This window comes from Hemiscyllium ocellatum, chromosome 32, assembly GCF_020745735.1.
Source record: "Hemiscyllium ocellatum isolate sHemOce1 chromosome 32, sHemOce1.pat.X.cur, whole genome shotgun sequence".
In the NCBI taxonomy this organism is placed as follows: Eukaryota; Metazoa; Chordata; class Chondrichthyes; order Orectolobiformes; family Hemiscylliidae; genus Hemiscyllium; species Hemiscyllium ocellatum.
The window spans coordinates 30,128,872-30,151,504 of NC_083432.1; the positions used below are offsets into that span (position 1 = coordinate 30,128,872).

The 22,633-nt window shown below is 40.7% G+C and overlaps 1 protein-coding gene across 1 annotated transcript in view; it reads left to right on the forward strand.

The window, feature by feature from the left end:
* The first annotated feature begins 607 nt into the window (after window positions 1-607).
* The window catches only part of LOC132830759 (beta-1,4 N-acetylgalactosaminyltransferase 2-like), a 59,506-nt gene continuing 37,480 nt past the window's right edge, over window positions 608-22,633 (forward strand). The window contains exon 1 of the mRNA XM_060848597.1: window positions 608-738. Within this exon, the coding sequence (XP_060704580.1) occupies window positions 608-738 (131 nt within the window). The remainder of the gene's footprint in view (window positions 739-22,633) is intronic.

Below are 22,633 nucleotides of genomic sequence, written 5' to 3' on the forward strand. Positions count from 1 at the left end.
CAAATGAACACCTAAAGCCAACTGGAGTAAACGTGCTTGAGGGCAGGGTCCTTCAGACTGAGCAGGAGTGGTTGGACCCATGACTGGATCTCCCCCAGGGTGTGGAGATGGGGGAGAAGGACCTCACTGGCAATGAAGGGCAGGACATTGGACAACACGATCCTCTGGGCCATGACCTCCAATGGGTCAACGGGGAGAATGTCCCACCCACAGTGAGCCCCTCCTGCATGACCAGGTGGAGCATTTGCTCAGTCCTCAGGAAAAATACAGCCTTCCCATACATTTGGGTTGCAGTGAAAATGGCTAGCCAGCTGACCCCACTAGCCATGGTCTTACTGCAAGCCTCTATGGTCATGTTTGGGTGGTGATAGGCCTTAGCCCCCAGGTGTATATTTAGGTGCCTGAAGGGGGAAGCATTTGCAGCCAGGGCTGGTGCAGCAACTGTCCTGGGTATTAGTGGGCCTTGGCAATAGCAGAGGGGTTAGGCCGAGGCAGTAACAACAGCAACAGTTCCAGGTGTTGGTGGGGCTCAGGCAGCTGCAGTGGTGGCAGACCCAGACAACAGCAGTCCTGAGTTACGTGGGGTCCAGGCAGCAGCAACAAAGGCATGCCCAGGCAGAGGCAAGCTCAGACAGCAGCAACAATCCGGGGTGCCTGTGGACCCAGGCAGCAGCAACAGTCCGGGGTGTCAGTGTGGACCAGGCAGGAGCAACAGTCCGGGGTGTCAGTGGGGCCCAGGTAGCAGCAGTAGGGGCAGGGCCAGGCAGCAACAGTCCCAGGTGTAGGTGGTCCCCAGAAGTTTTAGCAGAGGTAGGCCTGGGTGTATATGTGGCCCAGACAGCAGCAGCAGTCCCAGGTTTTAGTGGGTCCCCAGCAGCAGTAGCAGCGCTGAGCTGTAGACAAGGCCCAGGCTGCTGCAGCAGTGGTGGTGGTAGCTGCCTGTGCAGCCGAGCACAGCTCAAATTAAAGGAAATAAACAGAAAGAAACCCAGAAAAACAACCGCAACAATAAAGAAAACCAAAAAAAATCAAAAAAGTCTACCTGAAACAAGGAGGAGAGACAAAGAAAACCCTTCTTCATAGAAAAACAACAGCAGTAACTCACTGACTGTGGTCCAGACAGCTCTGTGTGAACACAACCTTTGATGTTCCTGTTTGTTTACTTTTTTTGTTTTTTTCTTTTTTCTTCTTTTATTTTCCCCGCACTACCGCCTGTCAGCAATAGTGCTTATTTTTCTTCAGCACCCTTGTGTGTGTGTGTGTGTGTGTGTGTGTGTGTACAGGTGTCAGACACAGCGAAGAACAACAAGTGTGTACATCTTTATTTTATTCCACCACCAGGAGGAAAGGAAACACCCAAGTGGCCAGTGACAAGCAATGCCCCTTTCAAAGGTCAATGCTGCATGATCAAAAGAAAAGTGAAGGGGAGGGCAAGGTTTAAATCAAAACAGAGTTGGAGGGAGAAATAAACACTCCATTCCCTGAGGTGCCTGCCATTTCCCGAACAGCTCGAGGGTGCTGGTGGACACCGTGTGCTCCTTTTCCAGGGTCACCTGAGCTCTAACATAACCACAGAAGAGGGGTAGCCAATTGACCCTAACGATCCCCTCCACAGCCGGCTGCCTGGACCTGTTTTCGTTTTTTTTCTTTTCTCCCACATTATTGCCTGGCATTAAAAGATACAGTTGACAATAAACAGAAAACAGGTTTTTTTTCAATACTCTCGAAATAACGAGATTAAATAACTCCACAGAGGCCAGTATCCCATCACCAAGTCACCTTTTATTTACACATGCATAGTCCTTGACACTGATCCAGCTCCCTCAGAGCCATCTCTCAGTGAGCAGAACCCTGACATATCTGTTTTTTTTTTCTTTTTGTTTTGCCTTTTTGTCTTTATTTAACCCCCACACTACCACCAAACTGCAGTAGTGCTTATTTTTCCCCAGGACCCATGGTGTGTGTGTGTGCAGGTGTGAGACACAGTGAGAGACACAAAGTGCACGAATCTTTATTCAATTTCCACCACCAGGAAGAAAGGAAAACACCCGAGTGGCCAGTGACAAGCAGTGCCTTTCACAAAAGGGCAATGCTACGTGATCAAACAGTGAAGGGGAGGGCAGGGACTAAATCAAAACAGAGTTGGAGGGGGAAATAATGCACTCCACTCCCTGCGGCGCCCACCTCTCTCTGAACAACTCCAGAGTGTTGGTGGACACCGCGTGCTCCTTCTCCAAGGACACCCAGGCTCTAACGTAACCACGGAAGAAGGGCAGGCAGTCGACCCTAACGACGCCCTCCACGGCCCGCTGCCCGGACCTGTTTATGGCCAGTTTACTTTTTTTTATGTTATTAAACATTAAAAAATACATTTGACAATAAACAGAAAACAGTTTCTATTTATCTGTCAGCCAGGAGTCCCTGATTAACAGATTAACAGCCCCAGTCAGTGAACTCATACTCTCTGAGTTCCACCTCGCTGAGCTTTGTTACAATCACTCCAGTGAATCTCCTTAAGCTTTATCTATCATCATTCCTGACATCCTTTACTCTCATTCCAAAATTAGCAAACTTTGCAATGGAAAGTCAAAATAATTATGGCAGGAAGCTGATTCAGAATTTGTGCTGCAGTCCCATCTTTCTACCCAAAAACACAGACAGTTGCCCGAGGCTGGAATCAAACCTGGGTCCCTGGCACTGTGAGGCAGCAGTTGTGAACCACTGAGCCACCGTTCAGAAAGTGTGCTCCAGTTCTATCTTTGTACCCAAAACTTGGCAACATTTGCCAGAAGATTTAAATTGTTTCTGGGTTCAGAAGTATTTTATGGACAAAATAAAAATATATTGTGCCTACCTAAATCAGCAGCATCAATTTGGTACTTTGTGCTTGTGTATGTGACATGTTTGAGTAATCTATTGATGATTTCCAAACTTGGGCTTGTTAGTCAATTCATTTTTACATACTCCATTTAACAGGCCGTCAGAAGTTTCAAAAATTGCATTGAAAAGTCCTTGTGTGGCTTTCAGTTTGACCTTGGCACAAAAAATCAATAATTTATTCTTATAAATATTGTCAATTCTCCAAACCTTTTTGCATTATGTCTGTCACAGTAATACAGCAGAAATGGGGTGGAACTTGTTGTGGCATGGCAGGGGGTGTGGGCAGAACCAGCAAGAGGCCCATGCTCCCCCTTTTTGAGAAAGCCCAATGAACTCCAAGCTTATTAAGCAGTGACAAGGCGACTGGAGGAACGTGTCCTAGGATAAAGACACTTAGAATTATGAATCAAGATCCACAATTAAATGGTCAAAGTGTCACCTATTGATTATCATAGAAAAGTATCTCTGATCCCGAACACAGAAAACAACAAATGGGCTAGGATGAGGGGAAGGGGGAGTGATGGCCTTCCACAGTCTTGATACAACAGTCTTGAGTGCGGGTGTGAAACCTTGAGGAAAAACTCCCCAAAAACCAGTAACGCTTGGAAAAGAAACTAATGGTTCTGTGAAAGCTCCATTTTGAAGTAAGCAAGCTGAGTTACAGTGTTACGTGCCATCAGGAGGTTTTTTACTGGCTTTCCTTCTGGGAATGCAAGAGGATTCGTAGGAAATGCAAAGGGTTGCTCACCCAAACTCTGTCTAATGCCAAGTCCATCAATCAGACAGTGATTACCTTTGAGCGGGGGCACTCCCTTGTGGGGGAGGGGCATGGGGTTTGAGCTGTCATGGATGCTACATGGCAACAGGTTCAGCTGCATCTGGGTCAATCATAGCAGCGATGGAATGAGGCCTGAAGTGATCACTTAAATGCCTCAAATCTGGGGTGCATCAACCACGGACCTTCCAGTCCAGAATGTAATTCAGGTGGGTGGTAGGAAGGTATCTGGGTTTGTTGCGCTATTATCCTATTCCATAACGTGCCTGTCTTACCTTGGGTAAAGGGGGCAGAAGATTCCACCTGTACTATTCTCACTTAAATTGTGTCAACAAAATTAATTCTCTGCTTGTTCACTGTCATTTCACATACCATATAATTTTCTCTTCCTGAGACCTAAAGCAGAGATTTTAAAAGATTAATTTTGAGGTAGTGAGAAATCAAAATGTAATTTTTAAATCTATTGATTGAAACATGAAATAATACACAAAACCTTGGGTGAGAGTAGAATGCAGGGGCATGACCTCAACTCCTTGGATGGGGTAGCTTAGAGGAGAATTGGGCTCAGCTATGATTATATTCTTCATGATTGATTCAGTTCTGTAAAGAAAAAAAATTCATCTCAGAACAATACAACTCTGAACACACCCTTTTTCTTACCTTTGTCTCTAAGCACTGTCAATCATCAAATGTCAGCTGGAAGTCTGGAGTTTTTCATTGGAAGTCACAATGACACTATACATACAATGGCAGAGTTTGAGAAGTTACAGGGAGATTAACAAGAAATAAATCTGCGACCAGAGGAGAAAAATATACTTCCCAACAATCTCTTCAGAAAAAAAGATTCCAAAACACCTTTTCTTTACCAAGGTTATCCATGTCAATGACATTCCATTTTGAAAGTTAATGCAGGTAAGAACAGAAGGTGCAATCACCTTCACCCATTCCTAAACGCATGTTTTCAACAGTATAAGTTTGGTTACAATCAGGTAGGGATCTTTTTTATGGCACTGCCTCCTGAGCCTTTCTTCTTGTCCTGAAAGTGATGCAAATAAACACAAAGTTGATTAATTAGTACAACGCTTGTCTTTTATAAATTACCTTTTTTTTAATGTTGGTCATATTGTAGTCTTCTTAGCTCCTTGACTGAAAAATATCTTTCTGAATGTAATTTTTTTCAAAATCAAATAAAACCATTTCTGGTTCCAAAGTTGAGCAGCTGCACTCAGTTTTGCCATAGGTCCTGCAGAACTCAGAAACATTTCAAATTGAGATTTGAGAGCGCACCAGATGTGGAAAAGACATTCCAATCAATAGCTATAGTAAAAGACAAAAAATAAATGAAAGGATGTAAAAAAGGCAGCATGTTATTCGTGGATGACTTCAATCTTTATGCAGATTGGAAAAATCAAATTGGCAGCAGTAACCATTAAGGACAAATTCAGAGTGCATTCAGGATAGTTTCATAAAACAATGTGTTGTGGATTCAACCAGAGATCAATGTATTTTGGAACTGGTAATGTGTAATGAAACAGTTTTAATAAATGATATCACAGCAAAAGATCCTCTGGTAACAGTGACCAAAACATATTAGATTTCAAAGTTCAGTTACAGAGTGAGAACTTCCATCAGAAACAACTATACTAATGATTTTTGAGAAGATTTGTAGCTCAGATTGATGGTAAATATGTAAGCTAGCTCACCGAGCTGGAAGGTTTGTTTTCGGACGTTTCATCACCATGCTAGATAACAACATCTATGAGAGTCTCCACCTCTCTATTTATAGGTCATGGTTCTTAAGGTGGGTGATGTCATTTCCTGTTCTTTTTTCCCATGGGAAGGTAGACAGGATCTAAATTGATGTGTTTATTGATGAAGTTCTGGTTAGAATGCCATGCCTCTAAGAATTCTCATGCACGTTTTTGTTTCACCTGTCCTAGGATGTGTGTGTTGTCCCCGTCAAACCTTTGTCTGCATGCAGGGAAATTAGTGATAGTGGGACATGTTTTTTGGTGGCCAGTTGGTGTTTATGTATCCTGGTGGCAAGTTTCCTGCTAGTTTGCCGGATGTAGCATTTTTTTACAGTTCTTGCCTGGTATCTTGTAAATGACGTTAGTTTTGCTGGTGGTATCTAATGGATCCTTTAGGTAATGAACCTAAACAAACCTGAAAACTAACCTTCAAGCTCAGCGAACTAAGTTATATACAACTGTACTCAACTTAAATAAAGGTAATTACATAGGGATGAGGACAAAGTCAACTGAAATGGAATGGCAAAGGAGATTAGCAGAAAATGTTGTTGATGTACAATAGCATTTAAGAGAGTAGCTCATGACTTACATGAACAATATATCTCAGGGATTTTTTTTAATTGGAGGTTTTGTTGAAGTATAAATTTGCACAATAGAAAATTCCAATGATCAAAAATTATTCCTTCAAATGAAACAGACCATTATAAATGCAAATATGTGTTGTGATTTGAATCAATAGAATTATTTGTATCCAAATGCATATTTGTCCTTAGTCAGAGTTGCTGCTTCTTTCAGAAGATAACAGCAAGATGGATTTTATTCAACTGATTAAATTTATCTCCTCAAAATAACAGAACTTAATATTAAATGAGCAACCAAGTACAAATACTCAAAGGTTAGTGAGAATATTCCAACCATTGAACATTATTAGGTGCACATAATCCCCAATTTTACTCCTTATTTGTTAACTGAGATCACATGATCTTTAGTGTTTAGGCTTTTGTGGTGCAGTGGTAATGTGTCAGGTTGAGGTTTAATTCCCATCTGCCCTGGAGATCTGTCATGATATATCCAAACAGATTACACATTAGGTAGCACACGTTCAAAAGAACAGGAATAACAGTAATATTGAACATTTTAAGCCATTCATTAACAATTATATGCAATTTAAAATATTTAACTACAACTTGAGAAAAAGAATAATGTTTCAATGCATTAGTTTTCATTTTTTCAGGGGATGTGAGCATCGCTAGCTAGGCCAACATTTATTGCCCATCAATGTTTCAAGATAGTAATGGTGAGCTGCCTTCTTAAAATGCTACAGTTTCTGATTTAGAAAAACACACAGTAAGTTAGTAATGGAATTTCTGTATTCTGTTCCTGAAACAATGAAGGAAATGTATTGTACTTACAAGTGAGACTTTGTTCTGAATACTATCAAGCTTCCTAACCATTGTCGGAGGTTGCAGTTTGTTGATGATGGTGGGTAGACTGAGATGGCCAAGTTGGATTTGTCCTGCTTTTCGTGCAGAGGATGTAGCTGATCAATTCTTCACATTATCAACTAATTGCCATTGTTATAGCCTGGAGATGTTCACAACCTCAGGGTGTCTTTAAGTGCTTGTCAAAGAAGTAAATATTTCTGAAGTGTTGACGCTGTTGTAAAATTCCAGACCTTAAGTTATGGATATGAAGACAGCATTTACATTGCAGTCTATCAGACAGCTAAGTTGATCACAAGTTCTCCCACTCTATCTAAGGGAAGAGTGTAAAGGAGCAAAATCCTACCTTTAATATGATATGATCCCTACTATGAACAGAATTTGATCCAACTCTTCATTGAATATATGCAGAAAGTGAATATTCTGCATGTATGTGGGAAATACATTCCAAAGACTTACTAACCTCTAGGGAATTAAAAACTGCCTCACATCTAACCTAGCCTTACCTTTGCTATGTACACAATACCTGGTCATGTTCAATCTTTTCCATTGAAATAATCTGTTTTTGAAACATTTGAAGCCAATTACACCCACTTCTTAAAAGCCTTAGGGAAATCTTTTATGTACTTGGTATTATTACAGGTACTACTCACACATAAAGGGCAGACTACTATTGTGTTTATAGCAGTGCTCCTGTCTGGATGATGTTCAAGATTCATTGAACCATACTTATGTTTTCACTGGTCCATTTTAGACCAATCATTGAACCTGTACTCTCAGCCGAAGGAAGAATAGCATAAGACAACAATGTACCATTTCAGTTGTATTTGCTTTGGCTGAGGATTGTGCTAAATGATCTGTCGAGAAATTGTAGCAATCTTAAATACCTATTTTGTTCTCCAATGTACCCCTTTCTTGAACTGATACACTTTAAGTAACCATTTTCACAGCTAAATCCTCACATGTTTAAGGTAAGATAGTTTATTTTCAGTTGTATCAGAAGATTCCTTATTATGAAATTGGTTGAAAGGCATAATTTATCCAGAAAAAGATGTCAAATCAAAGTAAGCATTAAAGAAGCAATGATGCCTGATTTGTTTTAAGATTTGCCAATGCTTTTCTTTTCCTAAATAAACATCAGAGGAAAGGTCACGGGACCCGAAACAGTAACCTTGATTTTCTTCACAGATGCTGCCAGACCTGCTGAGCTTTTCCAGCAATATCTGTTTTTGCTTTGATTCTTTCACTACCTCAATTATGGATACCCTAGTAGAGTTTTGGGGACAAATGGGATCAAATTCGGCAATGAACTGTGAGGTGATCCTGGACCAACTTGAATCCAGTCTTTGAAAGAATGGTTGAGATTTATATAGGTTTTACTTACACTACATCGAAGCTGCCATTGAAACACTCAGTGCAGTTTCCATTGACACCACTAGCCTTTTAACATAATAATTACGCTTTAAAATGTCTGAAACTTAGAGTCAGCTTTGGATTTTTAGGATGCTTTCGTCAGCTTAAGGTCGATTGACTCCATTTTTGATGCTGCAGCAGGTTCCCTCCTCTCAGCTGTCCTGGGACCTCCTTGGTTTTCAGGATCCGGCTGAGTCACCCTATTCAGATCATGAGTCCCAACGCAGGAAAGTGGTGAGATATTCAAGCCATTCAGCTCCAGTAACTGCATCCTCAATCTGTTGATGAAGATCAGGAATGGGGAAATTGTGCTGAGTGATTGGCCAGCTTGTGCCTGAAGGATCATCAACTCGGGAAAGGACACTCTTTGGTCTGCCTGAAACTTGCCGGTCTTCCAGTTGAAGGAGTTAATCCCGACCGAACGTTGCAGACTGGCACATTCCAAGGTCCAGGACTACCTGCTGAGGGATACGCAGAAGCTTGGGGTAGCTGCTGCCAAGGCGCGGTGGGGAAAGACCACTGTGTAAGATCCTTCTGCCAAAGTATTTGGGCACCACTGTTGCTGTCACCTCAGCTATAAACCATGAGGTTGTCTGTAAACGTAGAGTGTGGCAGACATCAATGACTTAATTTGTTGTCTGTAAGTAAAAAGAGTACAGATCTTAGTAGGTTCACTAACTGTCCTTGTACCAAAGATTTATTTTCCATGGTTAAAGTATAATTTTGAAATTTTTAAAAAATTGTGAAAAATTGGGTTATTCAGTATTAAGGAAAAATCTTTTGGTCTTGTTCAAAAGGTTAAAATAATAGTAAAGTAGAGAAATAAGAATATCTCCTTAACTTCTCTGAAATGTATAAATAGCCATTTGCTCCATCAGTTTCGACGTTAACATTTCTTTCCTGACATGGACTTCATTTGTTCTCCTTTGGCTCTGACTGTTGCTTTTCAATCATTTTTGTTCGCTCGGGTACCATTTGGACACGTGGAGTAGAACTCTACATCGGTTAATGATATTTGGCATTTTTAGTTAATAATATTTATTTTCAAACTGTGCGAGAGCTGGTCCAAGAAGTATAATCAAATTAAATATGAACTTATTCTAAAATCATCCTTATATGTATGTTCCAGTTTTCCCTGTTGTTGCTGTTTTCAGTTTTCTGCTGATCACATGATGATCACTCAAAATAGCTGAGTTCATCATTTGACCAGCTTAATTCTCATTTCCTTTAAGTAATTCTACATGATTTTCAGTGATGTATATTAGATCTAGTCACTGATACTCAAAGGTCAGGGGAAGCCTTGTCCCAGAGTGCAATAGATGCAAGAGTAGGCCATTCTGCCCTTCGTGCCTGCACCACTATTCAATATGATCATGGCTGATCATCCTTAACCAGTATCCTATTCCTGCCTTATCTCCATAACCCTTGATTCCACTATCCTTGAAAGCTCTATCCAACTCTTTCTTAAATGAATCCAGAGACTGGGACTCCACTGCCCTCTGGGGCAGAGCATTCCACACAACCACCACTCACTGGGTGAAGACGTTTCTCCTCATCTCTGTCCTAAATGGTCTACCCCATATTTTTAAGCTGAGTCCTCTGGTTCGGCACTCACCCATCAGCGGAAACATGTTTCCTGCCTCCAGAGTGTCCAACTCTTTAATATACTTACTATTTTTGCAGTACGTATAATTGCAATGACAATACAAAAAGTACACAAGTTAAAATACAAAAGACATAGATTCTAGGGAGAATAAGAAGTTGAAAGAAGCTAGAATTAGCAAGAGGATCATACTAGGGAAAGAGTCTTGATGGAGATGGCAATAGAGATATTCGATGCATTGATGATTATCTTCCAAAATTGTACTAATTCTGGAATAACTTCTTCAAATTGGAAGGTAGCAAATATCACTCCATTATTTAAGGAGGGGGAACGAGAAAAGAGGTTTGTTAACCTCACATCAGTGGTAAGGAAATTGTTGTAATCCAAGATGGAGGATGGGAAAAAATTCTGGCTGTAACAGGCTGTTCCTTTTTTGAGGTGTTTTAGGTGTTGGAGGTGATTTCCTCGAATTCCTGGAACATCATATACTATTTTATATGCTGTTGCATTGTTTTGGAACTTTGGAGAAATAAAAAAGGCAAAACAACGACACTTTTAAAAGGGAGAGGGACAGACAAAGGCAGCACATGGTTGGGTTAGTGCAGGAGAAAGACAGAGAAAGAAAACCACATTGCTAGCTGACACAGCAGTGAACCTGCACAGTTACTGCCTTTGCTGTTGAATTCATGTATCACTGGACATCAGAATGTGTCAAGGAAAATTAACAAACAGTGAAATTCACAACTGATCTTGGAGGTACCTGGTTGGGAGAGGTCACAGCACAGAAACAGATAAGTGAATAGTTTTAAGTATAGCCTTGCTGTAAATTTAAAACAGTGAGTAGAGTGAGTTCTTTCTCGATTGCATGTTTTATTTGAGATATGCCTTTTGATTAAACTTAAAAATATAAGCCGTAAGTATTAGGTTAGCCTGGAGCAGTGTTCTGTAGAGGAATAAGACAATGTTATTTTCTGGGTCTGAAGATTGGATGAAGCAAAAATGGCGCTTGGTAGAGTGGTGTACTCTCCTTGTCAGATGTGGGAGTTTAGGGAGAGTTTATGGGTTACTGAGGATTATATCAACAAGAAATGATGTTGGTTGCGAATCCTATCAGATTAAACAGTTAGAGGCAATGAGGAATTTACAAGCACAAGGGGGTGTAATGGATGGCAGCTATAGGAAGGGAGAAAGGTCACAGATACAGTCACGTAGATGGGTTAGCTCCAGGAAAGGTAAGGGAGGTAGGCAGCTAGTGCAGGAGTCTTCTGTGGCTATCCCCATTTCAAACAAGTATGCTGATTTGGAAAATGTAGGGAGTGACAGATTCTCAGGGAAACGTAGCACAAAACACCAAGTTTCTGGTATCAGGACTAGCTGTAATGAAATGAGGTACGTTGGGTTCCGAGAGATCAAAATCAGGGGACTCTCTAGTCCGAGGTCCAGGCTGACATTTCTGTGGCCAGCAGTGAAAAAGCAGAATAGTGTGTTCCTTCCCTGGTGCTAGGATCAAGGATTTCTCAGAGAGGGTGCAGCATGTTCTCAAGGGCGAGAAAGACCAGCAGGAGGTCATTGTACACACTGGAATCAACAAAATAGGAAGGGAAAAGGATGAGATTCTGAAGGGAAAATATGGAGAGTTAGGCAGGAATTTAAAAAGGAGGTCCTCGAGAGTAGTAAAATCTGGATTATTCCCGGTGCTACGAGATGAAGGTAGGAATAGGAGGATAGAGCAGATGAATGCATGGCTGAGGAGCTGGGATACGGGAGGAGGATTCACATTTTTAGATCATTGGAATCTCTTCTGGAGTAGAAGTGACCTGTACTTGATGCAGATTCCTCATGAATTGGAAGAGGACTAATTTTCTGGCACAGAAATTTGCTAGAGCTGCTTGGGAGGATTTAAACTAGTACAGTGGGATTGTGAGACTCAAGAAGATAGTGTGGAAAGCAATTAATCTGAGACTGATATAGTTGAGAAGAGAAGCGAGTCAAACAGTTAAGGAAGGCATGGTCAAAGTAGAGAACAAGGTAGGACTGATAAATTAAACTGCATTTATTTCAATGTTAGAGGCCTAACAGGGAAGGCAGATGAACTCAGGACATGGTTAGGAACTTGGGACTGGGATATCATAGCATTTACAAAAACATGGCTCAGGGATGGACAGGACTGGCAGCTTAATGTTAGAGGATACAAATGCTACAGAAAGGACACAAAGAGAGGGGCAAGAGAGGAGGGGGGTTGATGTTTTTGATAAGGGACAGCATTACACCTGTACTGAGAGAGGATATTCCTGGAAATACATCCAGGGAAGTTATTTGAGTGGAACTGGCAAATAAGAAAGTGATGAACACCTTATTGGGATTGTATTTTAGACCCCCAAATAATCAGTGGGAAATTGAGAAACAAACTTGTAAGGAGGTCTCAGTTGTCTGTAAGAATAATAAGGTGGTTATTAGACTACCTAGAGTGTGGAAACAGGCCCTTCGGCCCAACAAGTCCACACCGACCCATACCCATTCCCCTACAAGTATTCCTGACTAATGCACCTAACATTATGGGCAATTTAGCATGGCCAATTCACCTAACCTGCACATCTTTGGAGTGTGGGAGGAAACCAGAGCACCCGGAGAAAACCCACACAGACACGGGAAGAACGTACAAACTCCACACAGATAGTCACCCGGGACGGGTCTCGAGCCCAGGTTCTGGCGCTGTGAGGCAGCAGTGCTTACTGCTGAGCCACTGTGCCGCCCACCGTTATGGTAAGGGATTTTAACTTTTCAAGCATAGACTGGGACTGCCATAGTGTTAAGGGTTTAGATGGAGAGGAATTTGTTAAGTGTGTACAAGAAAATTTTCTGATTCAATATGTGGATGTACCTACTAGAGAAGGTGCAAAACTTGACCGACACTTGGGAAATAAGGCAGGGCAGGTGACTAAGGTGTCAGTGGGGAAGCACTTTGGGGCCAGCAACTATAATTCTGTTAGTTTTAAAATAGTGATGGAAAATGGTAAACCAGATCTAAAGGTTGAAGTTGTAAATTGGAGAAAGGCCAATTTTGACCGAATTAGGCAAGAATTTTCAAAGCTGATTGGGGGCAGATGTTCACAAGTAAAGGGACAGCTGAAAAATGGGAAGCCTTCAGAAATGATATAACGAGAATCCAGAGAAAGTATATTCCTGTCAGGGTGAAAGGAAAGGCTGGTAGTTATAGGGAATGCTGGATGACTGAAGAAATTGAATGTTTTGTTAAGGAAATAAGGAAGCATATGTCAGGTATCGATAGAATAGATCAAGTGAATCCTTAGAAAAGTGTAAAGGCAGCAGGGGTATACCTAAGAGGGAAATTAAGAGGGCAAAAAGGGTACATAAGTTGGCTTTGGCAAATAGTGTTAAGGAAAATCCAAAGGGTTTTTCCAACTACAAAAGGACAAAAGGGTAACTTTGGAGAGAACAGAGTTCCTCGAAGATCAGCAAGGCAATCTTTGTGTGGAACCGCAAGAGATGGGGCAGATACTAAACAAATATTTTGCATCAGTGTTTACTATGGAAAAGGACATGGAAGATATAGAATGTAGGGAAATAGATGGTGACATCTTGGAAATTGTCCATATTACAGAGGAGGAAGTGCTAGATGTTTTGAAATGCATAAAAGTGGATAAATCCCCAGGACCTCATCAGGTGTACCCTAGAACTCTGTGGGAAGCTAGGGAAGTGATTGCTGGGCCTCTTACTGAGATATTTGTATCATCGATAGTCACAGGTAAGGTGCCAGAAGACTGGAGGTTGGCTAACTTGGTGCCACTGTTTAAGAAACGTAATAAGAACAAACCAGTGAACTGGTGGGCAAGTTGTTGGAAGGAATCCTGAGCGACAGGATGTACTTGTATTTGGAAAGGCAAGGACTGATTAGGGATAGTCAACATGGCTTTCTGGGTGGGAAATCATGTCTCACAAACTTGATAGAGTTTTTTGAAGAAGTAACAAAGAAGATTGATGAGGGGAGAGTGGTAGATGTGATCTATATGGACTTCAGTAAGGCGTTCGACAAGGTTTCCCATGGGAGCCTGGTTAGCAAGGGTAGATCTCATGGAATACAGGGAGAACTAGCCATTTGGAAATAGAACTGGCTCCAAGGTAGAACTCAAAGGATGGTGGTGGAGGTTGTTTTTCAGACTGGAGGCCTGTGACCAGTGGAGTGCTACAAGGATCAGTCCTGGGTCCACTACTTTTTGCCATTTTTATGAATGATTTGGATGTGAGCATAAGAAGTATAGTTAGTAAGTTTGCAGGTGACACCAAAATTGGAGTGTAGTGGACAGCAAAGAAGGTTACCTCAGATTACAATGGAATCTTGGTCAGATGGGTCAATGGGCAGAGTAGTGGCAAATGGATTTTAATTTAGATAAATGTGGGGTGCTGCATTTTGGGAAAGCAAATCTTAGGAGGACTTATACACTTAATGGTAAGGACTTAGGTGAGTGTTGCTGAACAAAGAGACCTTGGAGTGCAGGTTCATAGCTCCTTGAATGTAGAGTCACCGGCAGAAATGTTAGTGAAGAAGGCATTTGGTATGCTTTCCTTTATTGGTCAGAGTATTGAGTACAGGAGCTGAAAATGTGTTGCTGGAAAAGTGCAGCAGGTCAGGCAGCATCCAAGGAACAGGAAATTCGACGTTTCGGGCATAAGCCCTTCATCAGGAAGTTGAGTACAGGAGTCAGGAGAATATGTTAGGATTGTACAGGATATTGATTAAGCCACTTTTGGAATAGTGTATGCAATTCTGGCCTCCTTCCATCAGAAAGATGTTTTTAAACTTGAAAGTGTTCAGAAAAGATTTAAAAGGACATTGCCATGCTTGGAGGATTTGCATATAGGGAGAGGTTGAATAGGCTGTGTCTGTTTTCCCTGGAGCATCGGAGGCTGAGAGGTGACTTTATAAAGGGTTATAAAATCATGAGGGGCATAGATAGGATAAATAGACAAAGTCTTTTCCCTGGGATCAGAGATTCCAGATCTAGAGGTCATAGGTTTAGGGTGAGAGGGAAAAGATATAAAAGAGACCTAAGGGGCAACTTTTTCACACAGAGGGTGGTACGTATATGGAATGAGCTGCCAGAGGAAGTGGTGAGGTTGGTACAGTTGGAGCATTTAAAAAGTATTTGGATGGGTATATGAATCGGAAGGGTTTGGAGGGATATGGGCCGGGTGCTGGCAGGTGGAACTAGATTAGGTTGGGATATCTGGCCAGTATGGACGAGTTGGACCGAAGGGTCTGTTTCCGTGCTGCACATCTCTATTACTCTATAACTCTATTATAGAAGATCGAATCAATAAATATTTGAATCATAATGATTGATTGGGCATGGTCAGCATGGTTTTGCAAATGCGAAATTGTGTTTGACAAATTTGATGAGTTTTTTGAAGATGTTACTAACAAGATGGATTAAGAAGAACTGATGGACCAAATATACTTAGATTTTCAGAAGACTTTTGATCAAGTCCCTGACAGAAGGGATGATTCGAAAATTTAAACCATAAGGCGAAATAGCTCACAGAGGCTGGTATCCTGTCATCAAGTCACCCTTTATTTACACGTGAAATGCCTTTGACACTGATCCAGCTTCCTCAGAGTCAACTCTCAGAGTGAACAGAACCTCTGACATTCCTGTTCTTACCAGTCAGGCAAGGCTCCCTGATTGGGCCAGATTAACAGCCCCAATCAGGGAACTCATATTCTATGAGGTCCACCTGGCTGACCTTGTCACAATTTTAAGTAATAAAACAGAAAAGAAAGCATAAGAAGAAATGAAAACTGAAATTGTAGGAGAAACTCAGCCGGTCTGGCAATATCTGTGGTTAGAAAGTCCAAACAATTTCAAATCCAACAAACCTTTTTCAAAGCTACTTTAAACTAGTTCTAAAGTGGGATGCAGGAGAGGGGGGTTACTGGTCACGCTGAGTTTCTCCAGCAATTTCTGCTGTTGTTTCAGCACCTGCAGATTTTGGTTTTATATTAGTAGGAATAAATGGCTACTCTCAGATTGGTGAACTGTGACTCATAGCGAACCACAATGTTTATAATTTCGCTCCAGCTGTTTGCAGTATACATCAATGCTTTGGAGATGGTGAACAAATGTAACAATTTCAACTTTGCAGATGACACAAAGCTAAAAGGAAATGTGTGTTGTGAGGAAGATGTAAAGCAGCTTCAGGAGGATTTGAGCAGGCTTAGTGAGTGATTTGATTTGATTTGATGTATTTATTGTCATATGTATTTTAGTACAAAATACAATGAAAAGTGTTCTATAATGTTTCCACTCTCCAGCGCTATCTTAAAAGACAGAAAAATAAACCAAAAACATAGAATATAAAAGCAGAGTTGGAGCCCAATGCTGTTGACGTATATAGAGCCTATCCCGTGTCCTGATGTTGAATTGGCTAAAGACTTGCAGCTGTGATGCTGGCAAGCTGTGGAAGTGGTTGGAATTGACCATCCACTTGACCCTTCTGGTTGAAGGTTGTTGCAAGTGCTTCAGCCTTATCTTTTGCATTGATGTGCTGGCCTCCCCATCATTGAGGGTCGAGATATTTTTGAATCCAATTGTTTATCCATCATCATTCACAACTGGATGTGTCAAGCCAGCAAAGCTTGCATTTGATCTGTTGGATGCGTACTTGCTTCACCCTGTCTATCGAATTGGTGTATCCTGCTTGACATGCAGGTAGTCCTATGTTGTAGTTTTTGTCAAGGTGACACTTCTTTTTTAGGTATGTCTGATGCTGTTCCTGTCACGCCCTCCTGCACTCTTCAATGAACCAAAATTTGTTTGATGGCAATAGTAGAGCAGGGTTATACCACGCCGTGAGATTGTAGATTATGTTGGAACACAATCCTGCTGCTGATAATGGTCCATGGCACCTAATAGATTGTTAGTATTATTTGGAATCCATTCCATTCAGCATGATGATAGTGCCACACAAAATGATGGAGGGCATCCTCAATTTGAAAGTGGGATGTTGTCCCCATAAGGCCTGTGCAATGGTCAATATTACCGATACTGTCATCTTCAGCAAACAGATTGGCAAGGATGAAGTGTCAAATATATTTTTTCCCTCTTGCTGACTCTGTCGTCACCTGCAATAAACCCAACGTAGCAGCTATGTCCATAGAATCATTACAATATTTAGCTGCTACTTTTTGATTGATGCAGACTCGATGGGCATTAGTAAAGTGGACTTTGTTGAGTCATCAGGATTGAGGCTGTCATTGTCATTTCTAGTGTCTGGTGCTCTGTACGATTTCATTCCTTTTTTGACATCATTTAGCAGTTTGAGTGGCTTGTTAGCTAAGAATCAATGACATTGTTGGGAATTTGGAGTCATATGTTGGCCAGACTAGGTTAAGCACTAGGCACATTTCTTTCACTAATTGACAGATTAATTTTTCTGAAGCTGGCTATTAAATAGATCAGTCCTTGGAAATTGGTTCTGGCAAGTATTGAAGAGACCCTATGTTCAAGCAGATGGCAGTTGTTGAACCAAGAAGAGTTGATCCATCTCTCAAGGTGGAAGGAGAATTGAAGATATGTTTTGGACCATGTTTTCTCAGAGATGGTTTTTGGCTGCTGCTGAAACAGTATGAGGATTTGAAGGCTCCTTACTTAATCTGCTACACCAGCTTCCAGAAATCCAGAGAAAAGTATTACTGCTTTTACCTGGATGGACTAAGAAGGTGATCCGGATCAATATTTCAGAAAAACAGCCAAGGAGTCCACATTTCTGCCTGTAAAACAAAGCATTGTGAAAGGCATTTCAACAATTGGGCCAGTTTTGTTATTTTTTTCTATTTATCCCTTAACTGTATTTGTCCATCTGTCTGGATTTTGTGTGAATAGGGACTGAAAAGAAATGTTTTGGGTTTAAAGCATAGACATTAATCAGCCTACCTTGTTTTTTTTTAATTTTCCCTCTGCTAAAGTTAGTATGCTTCTTTAATAAATACTTAATTCTTTTAAAACCAGGCTCTGAAATTAATTATTTACCAAGTTTGGGATTCATGATTTGAAAATCTGGTTAGGAACCATTGGAGTGACTGTTGGGGTTTTTTATACAAAGTGAGGATTTCAGATGCTGGTAAAGCACAGCAGGTCAGGTAGTATTATTGGGGGGTCTTCAAATTGTTTAATTATACTGTGCTGTGTATACAGAGTTAGGAAGGCTTCTTTGGTTTGGCTGTGCATCTCAGTGTTATAACACTATTCATGATGCTATTGTTTAGGATTTGGTGCTTATAATACAATGTACCTATATCGTTATTAGCTTAAGTGAGGGAAGAGATTATGTTCAAGATGGATTATGGCATTTCTGAACCATGCCATAGTAATTTCAACACATCTATCATTATAGCACCGAAATTGGATGGATCACAATGACTTTTCATTGATTAACATGAAGAAAATATAATGAGTTTAGTTAAAGATTATATAGCTTCAGCCAAACCTGGAAAAGGTATTTATATCACTCAAACAAACTGATTAACCAGAAAGAGCAGACTTGACTTGACCCTTAGCATTCAGGAAGATAGAAATGGATGTTTTTGCACAACTGCTTTGTGTAGTAAGACAGAGAAAACCGATGAAATAAAAACAGATAACATCAAGACGTACACCAAGCTGCTCTCACCCTGTATCTCTCAACTTCAGGATCCAGCAACCAAAAGATACACAGCTTGGAAAAGCAACCATTCATTGAGAAAACAGGGATATCTTAAAACTTCTCCACTGTTTTGTAAACATGACAACTGTTAAAAGCCTTTGGGAGTCAGGTCATTCTCACCATTCAAGAACTTTAATTTACATTTTTTTCCATTTTAATAATTCATGAAATGAGGGCATCACTGGTTAGGCCAGTATTTATTGCCTATCACTAACTGCCCAGAGTCAATCACATTGCTGTGAGTCTGGAGTCACATGTAGACCAGACCAGGTAAGGATGGCAATTTCCTTTCCTGAAAGCAATTAGTGAACCAGATGGGTTTCTTTTTCCAACAACTGGCAATAGATTCATGGTTAACATTAGACTCTTAATTCCAGATTTTCATTGAATTCAAATTTTACAATCTGCTGTGGTAGGATTCAAAGCCAGGTCCCCAGACCATTACTTGGGTTGCTGGATTAACAGTCCAGTGATAATACCACAAGGTCATCACATTACCATCCATTACCTTAGCACTCCTGTCTGTACCTGCTTATTTTTAAAAGTATTACTTCTGTTTCTGTGTGTTTGCTATTGTATTTTTATTATTTTTCAGTGTTAATAGTAATAAAATTACTCTTTCAGTCAAAAAAATCTGGTAACATTATGCCTTCATTCCTGTTCATTGGTTAATTATGTCATAATTAAAATTTAATAGCTGCAAACTAATTTTTATTTTAATTGCTGCATCTGACTAGAGACAATTAAAATGTGGAAACTGATTTCCCCCTCCTTTCTTGGTAATAGCAATGCCCTTGATAATCCTAACCTCTAGCAACGTCACCTTCTATTTTCAGGATATGTTGCAATCCATTCTCTACTGGGCTCAGATCTGCAAACAGTCTCTATTCGGACATATTGAGAGAGATCAACTCACATATGGATCAAATTTGTACCTTACTGATCAATATGGTTGGTCCCCTCATTGGGTAAATCATGTCCAAGATGAATAATGACATTATTGAACATTGCCATTCTTATGTCAATTCATCTAACATCATACTGCTACAACTGGATGGGTCACAATGACTTTACATTGATTATTGTGAAGTCAACACAGTAATGGATGTGGTTCTTAGCCATTACCAGAGAAGAGATTAAGAAGAAGAAGACAAACATTACTTGTCACTAAATTTGACTTGTTAAAAAGATATTAGCAAGTTCTATTGACTGAGAAACTAAGGAAATGTAAGCGTTTGAAACTCCAGTTGCAAAGTTGGAATGACAAATCTACTAGCAACTTTCAAAATATAAACAAGCAAAGTCATTGAAAGTTTATATAGTTTCAGCCAAACTTGGGAAAGTATTTATACCATTTGAACAAACACTAAAAGTAAAAGCTGGTAGAGAGGCCAGTGCTCAAAATATTGTTGCTGGAGACATGCGTTAATTTGATTAACTGTCTCTGTGGAGTAGTTCAAAGAAAGAAACTCAAAAATGTGAATTATGTGGACAGAAGGAAAAGTCTGTGAATGTGTCAAGTTAACATATTAAGGGAATATCATGACAGAGAGGACAAGTCCAGAGAAAATTATATTTACAGTAGTGAAAGAGTTAGGGAGTGAAATAAAAATGCTAAATCAATTGGAGATTAAATCTGGTATTGAAAATTTGATGCTTTAGAAATCAATGTAGAAAATACAAAGTACTAAAAATGTAGAAATAAAAATAAGATGCTAGCTTGAAGATAAACTATCAGAGTGACTTACAAAAACTGCAGTGTTGACTTATCAGAGTGGGTCATATTGCACATATTCAGTATATTTAAAATGGTTTGATTTCAATCTAATAATCCATGACTTTACTTTGTATTACATACAAGTCCTCCAGCATGCAGTACAAGACTTTTTGCCTCATTTTCATGTTAGCTGGATTGGAAGCCTTTCTGCTCAGTGTTGTCATCAACAGGGTCTTTATCACATCCAGGAATTTACGACCCATTAGGAGAGTTAACAACCCCAACACCAAGCTGCACTTAAACCTAATACCATGGGAAAAACTAACGTTCCTATCTCCATATGGAGGAAACTGGTAAGCTTTGTTTCATGTAATATTTATCCTTCCTTCTAATCCTGTTTTAGGACTTTGACTTTGTCACCTCACTTTTCTTCTGCCCACCCTGTATCCAACAACAGGACTAGGAAAGAACCTGCTTGATGAGTCCTGTAGCCAGATATTGGGAGCAGAAACCCAGCTGAGAATGCTGCAACCGAGGGGAATGGCTTCCATCTTCAGGATTTTCAGGTTCCTATAAAAGAAATATAGTTGCAAGGCTGCCAGAGTTAGGGTCCACTGAAGCATGGGGAAATAAAAAGCCAGCAAATATTTTAGGCAGACCTGCCCTTGATACCATCCTTCAAACCAAGAAACAAAGCCAACATCTTCCTGCAATATTGCCCTCCAGTGGCCACCAAGAACATAGCAAGTTAAAGTTCAAAGATCCTACATTGGTCACTTACTTCATTTTCATGGATGTTGCTCTCCACTGCTGATCCCAGGAAATCTTTGAATAGCATAAAATGGAACAGAGATCCAAAGTCACTTTTTTTTTGGTCCTCTTTGCTCTTTGAAACTGAGTAAGTTCTCAAAATAAAGGAAGAATCTCTGGAGCCTATGGCCACAATTCGATTAGATACCCTACAGTGCGGAAACAGGCACTTTGGCCCCACACCGACCCTCCGAAGAGTAACCCATCCAGACCCACTTCCCTCTGACTAATACACCTATCACAATGGAAATTAAGCAAGGCCAATTCACCTGACCTGCACATCTTTGGACTGTGGGAGGAAACCAGAGCACCCAGAGGAAACCCACACAGACACAGGGAGAATGTGCAAACGCCACACAGTCAGTTGCCCAAGGCTGGAATCCAAACTGGGACCCTGGTGCTGTGACGCAGCAGTGCTAACCACTGAGCCACCATGCCGTTCCCTGATAAGGCCTGATATTGGGCAGAGGGTGGCAAGGTATGATTAGTCTCCATCCAATGCATTTTGTTGTAGTCAGCACCTAAACATCACTAAATTAGCTTACTGCTCGTGTTATGTGTACTGTGTTAAGTTAGCATGCATAATTGTGAGACTCTAGCACCACTTAAAAAACCTATTGTTCTAATCCAGCTGTACGGAGATATTATTACACATTTCCTGGAGCAATAGGAGGGCTCTCAGTCCACTGGCATGCTCACTACCACAAGACTCCTATCTAGCACCGTTTAAAGTAGATTGCTCTAATTAAAGTCACCTGCATCTCTTAAAGGAGGTCAAGGAATAAATTTTAAGAGGGCAGTGGGATCAGACAATGGAGATCTTCACGACCATGAATTTCACCCCAGACTGGATTATATGCCACAGGAATTTCAATGGCCTCATGCCAGTGGTCAGGATCAGAGTATGTGTCTTCAGCTGCCACATCTCAGCACAAGTCACATGCACTATTCTATGCACATCACCACAGCATTCACCTACCAAGAACGTTCATCAATCACAGTCATACCTCTTCACCTCACCAGCACACACTTAGCAACTTCCACAAATTGCCAGCTATTTGGTGTGACGATCAAATTACCCAATACTTTGTGCCTCACTCACTGGTAAATACACTTTTCTCTTTTGCAGGTCAAAATAACTCACAGCTGGAGGCACCTAACAGGCCAGGGGGTGGGGGTTGCGTTGGGATAGGCACAGCTCTGTGTCCTTAACCTCATGGAAGCGATGGTGCTCAATCATTGACCATGCTTGAAGATGTGAGTAGCAGCAGAGCTGACACCATTGAAGATAACAGTGTGATCCCAGCTTCTCACATTCTTCTTCCTCCTCATTCCACAGTCTCTTCTAATGTGTTACTTGGGCATGTTCTAAGCACACAATTCTTCTCCACGCTATTGTCGAATGTTAATGGTCTAATAATCTATCACTCATCAGGGATTGATTAAAACTCCATGAATTAGCTTATTTAATATTGTAAAACATTAAAATAACCAACCAATTTGTGTTTGTGTGAATGTGTG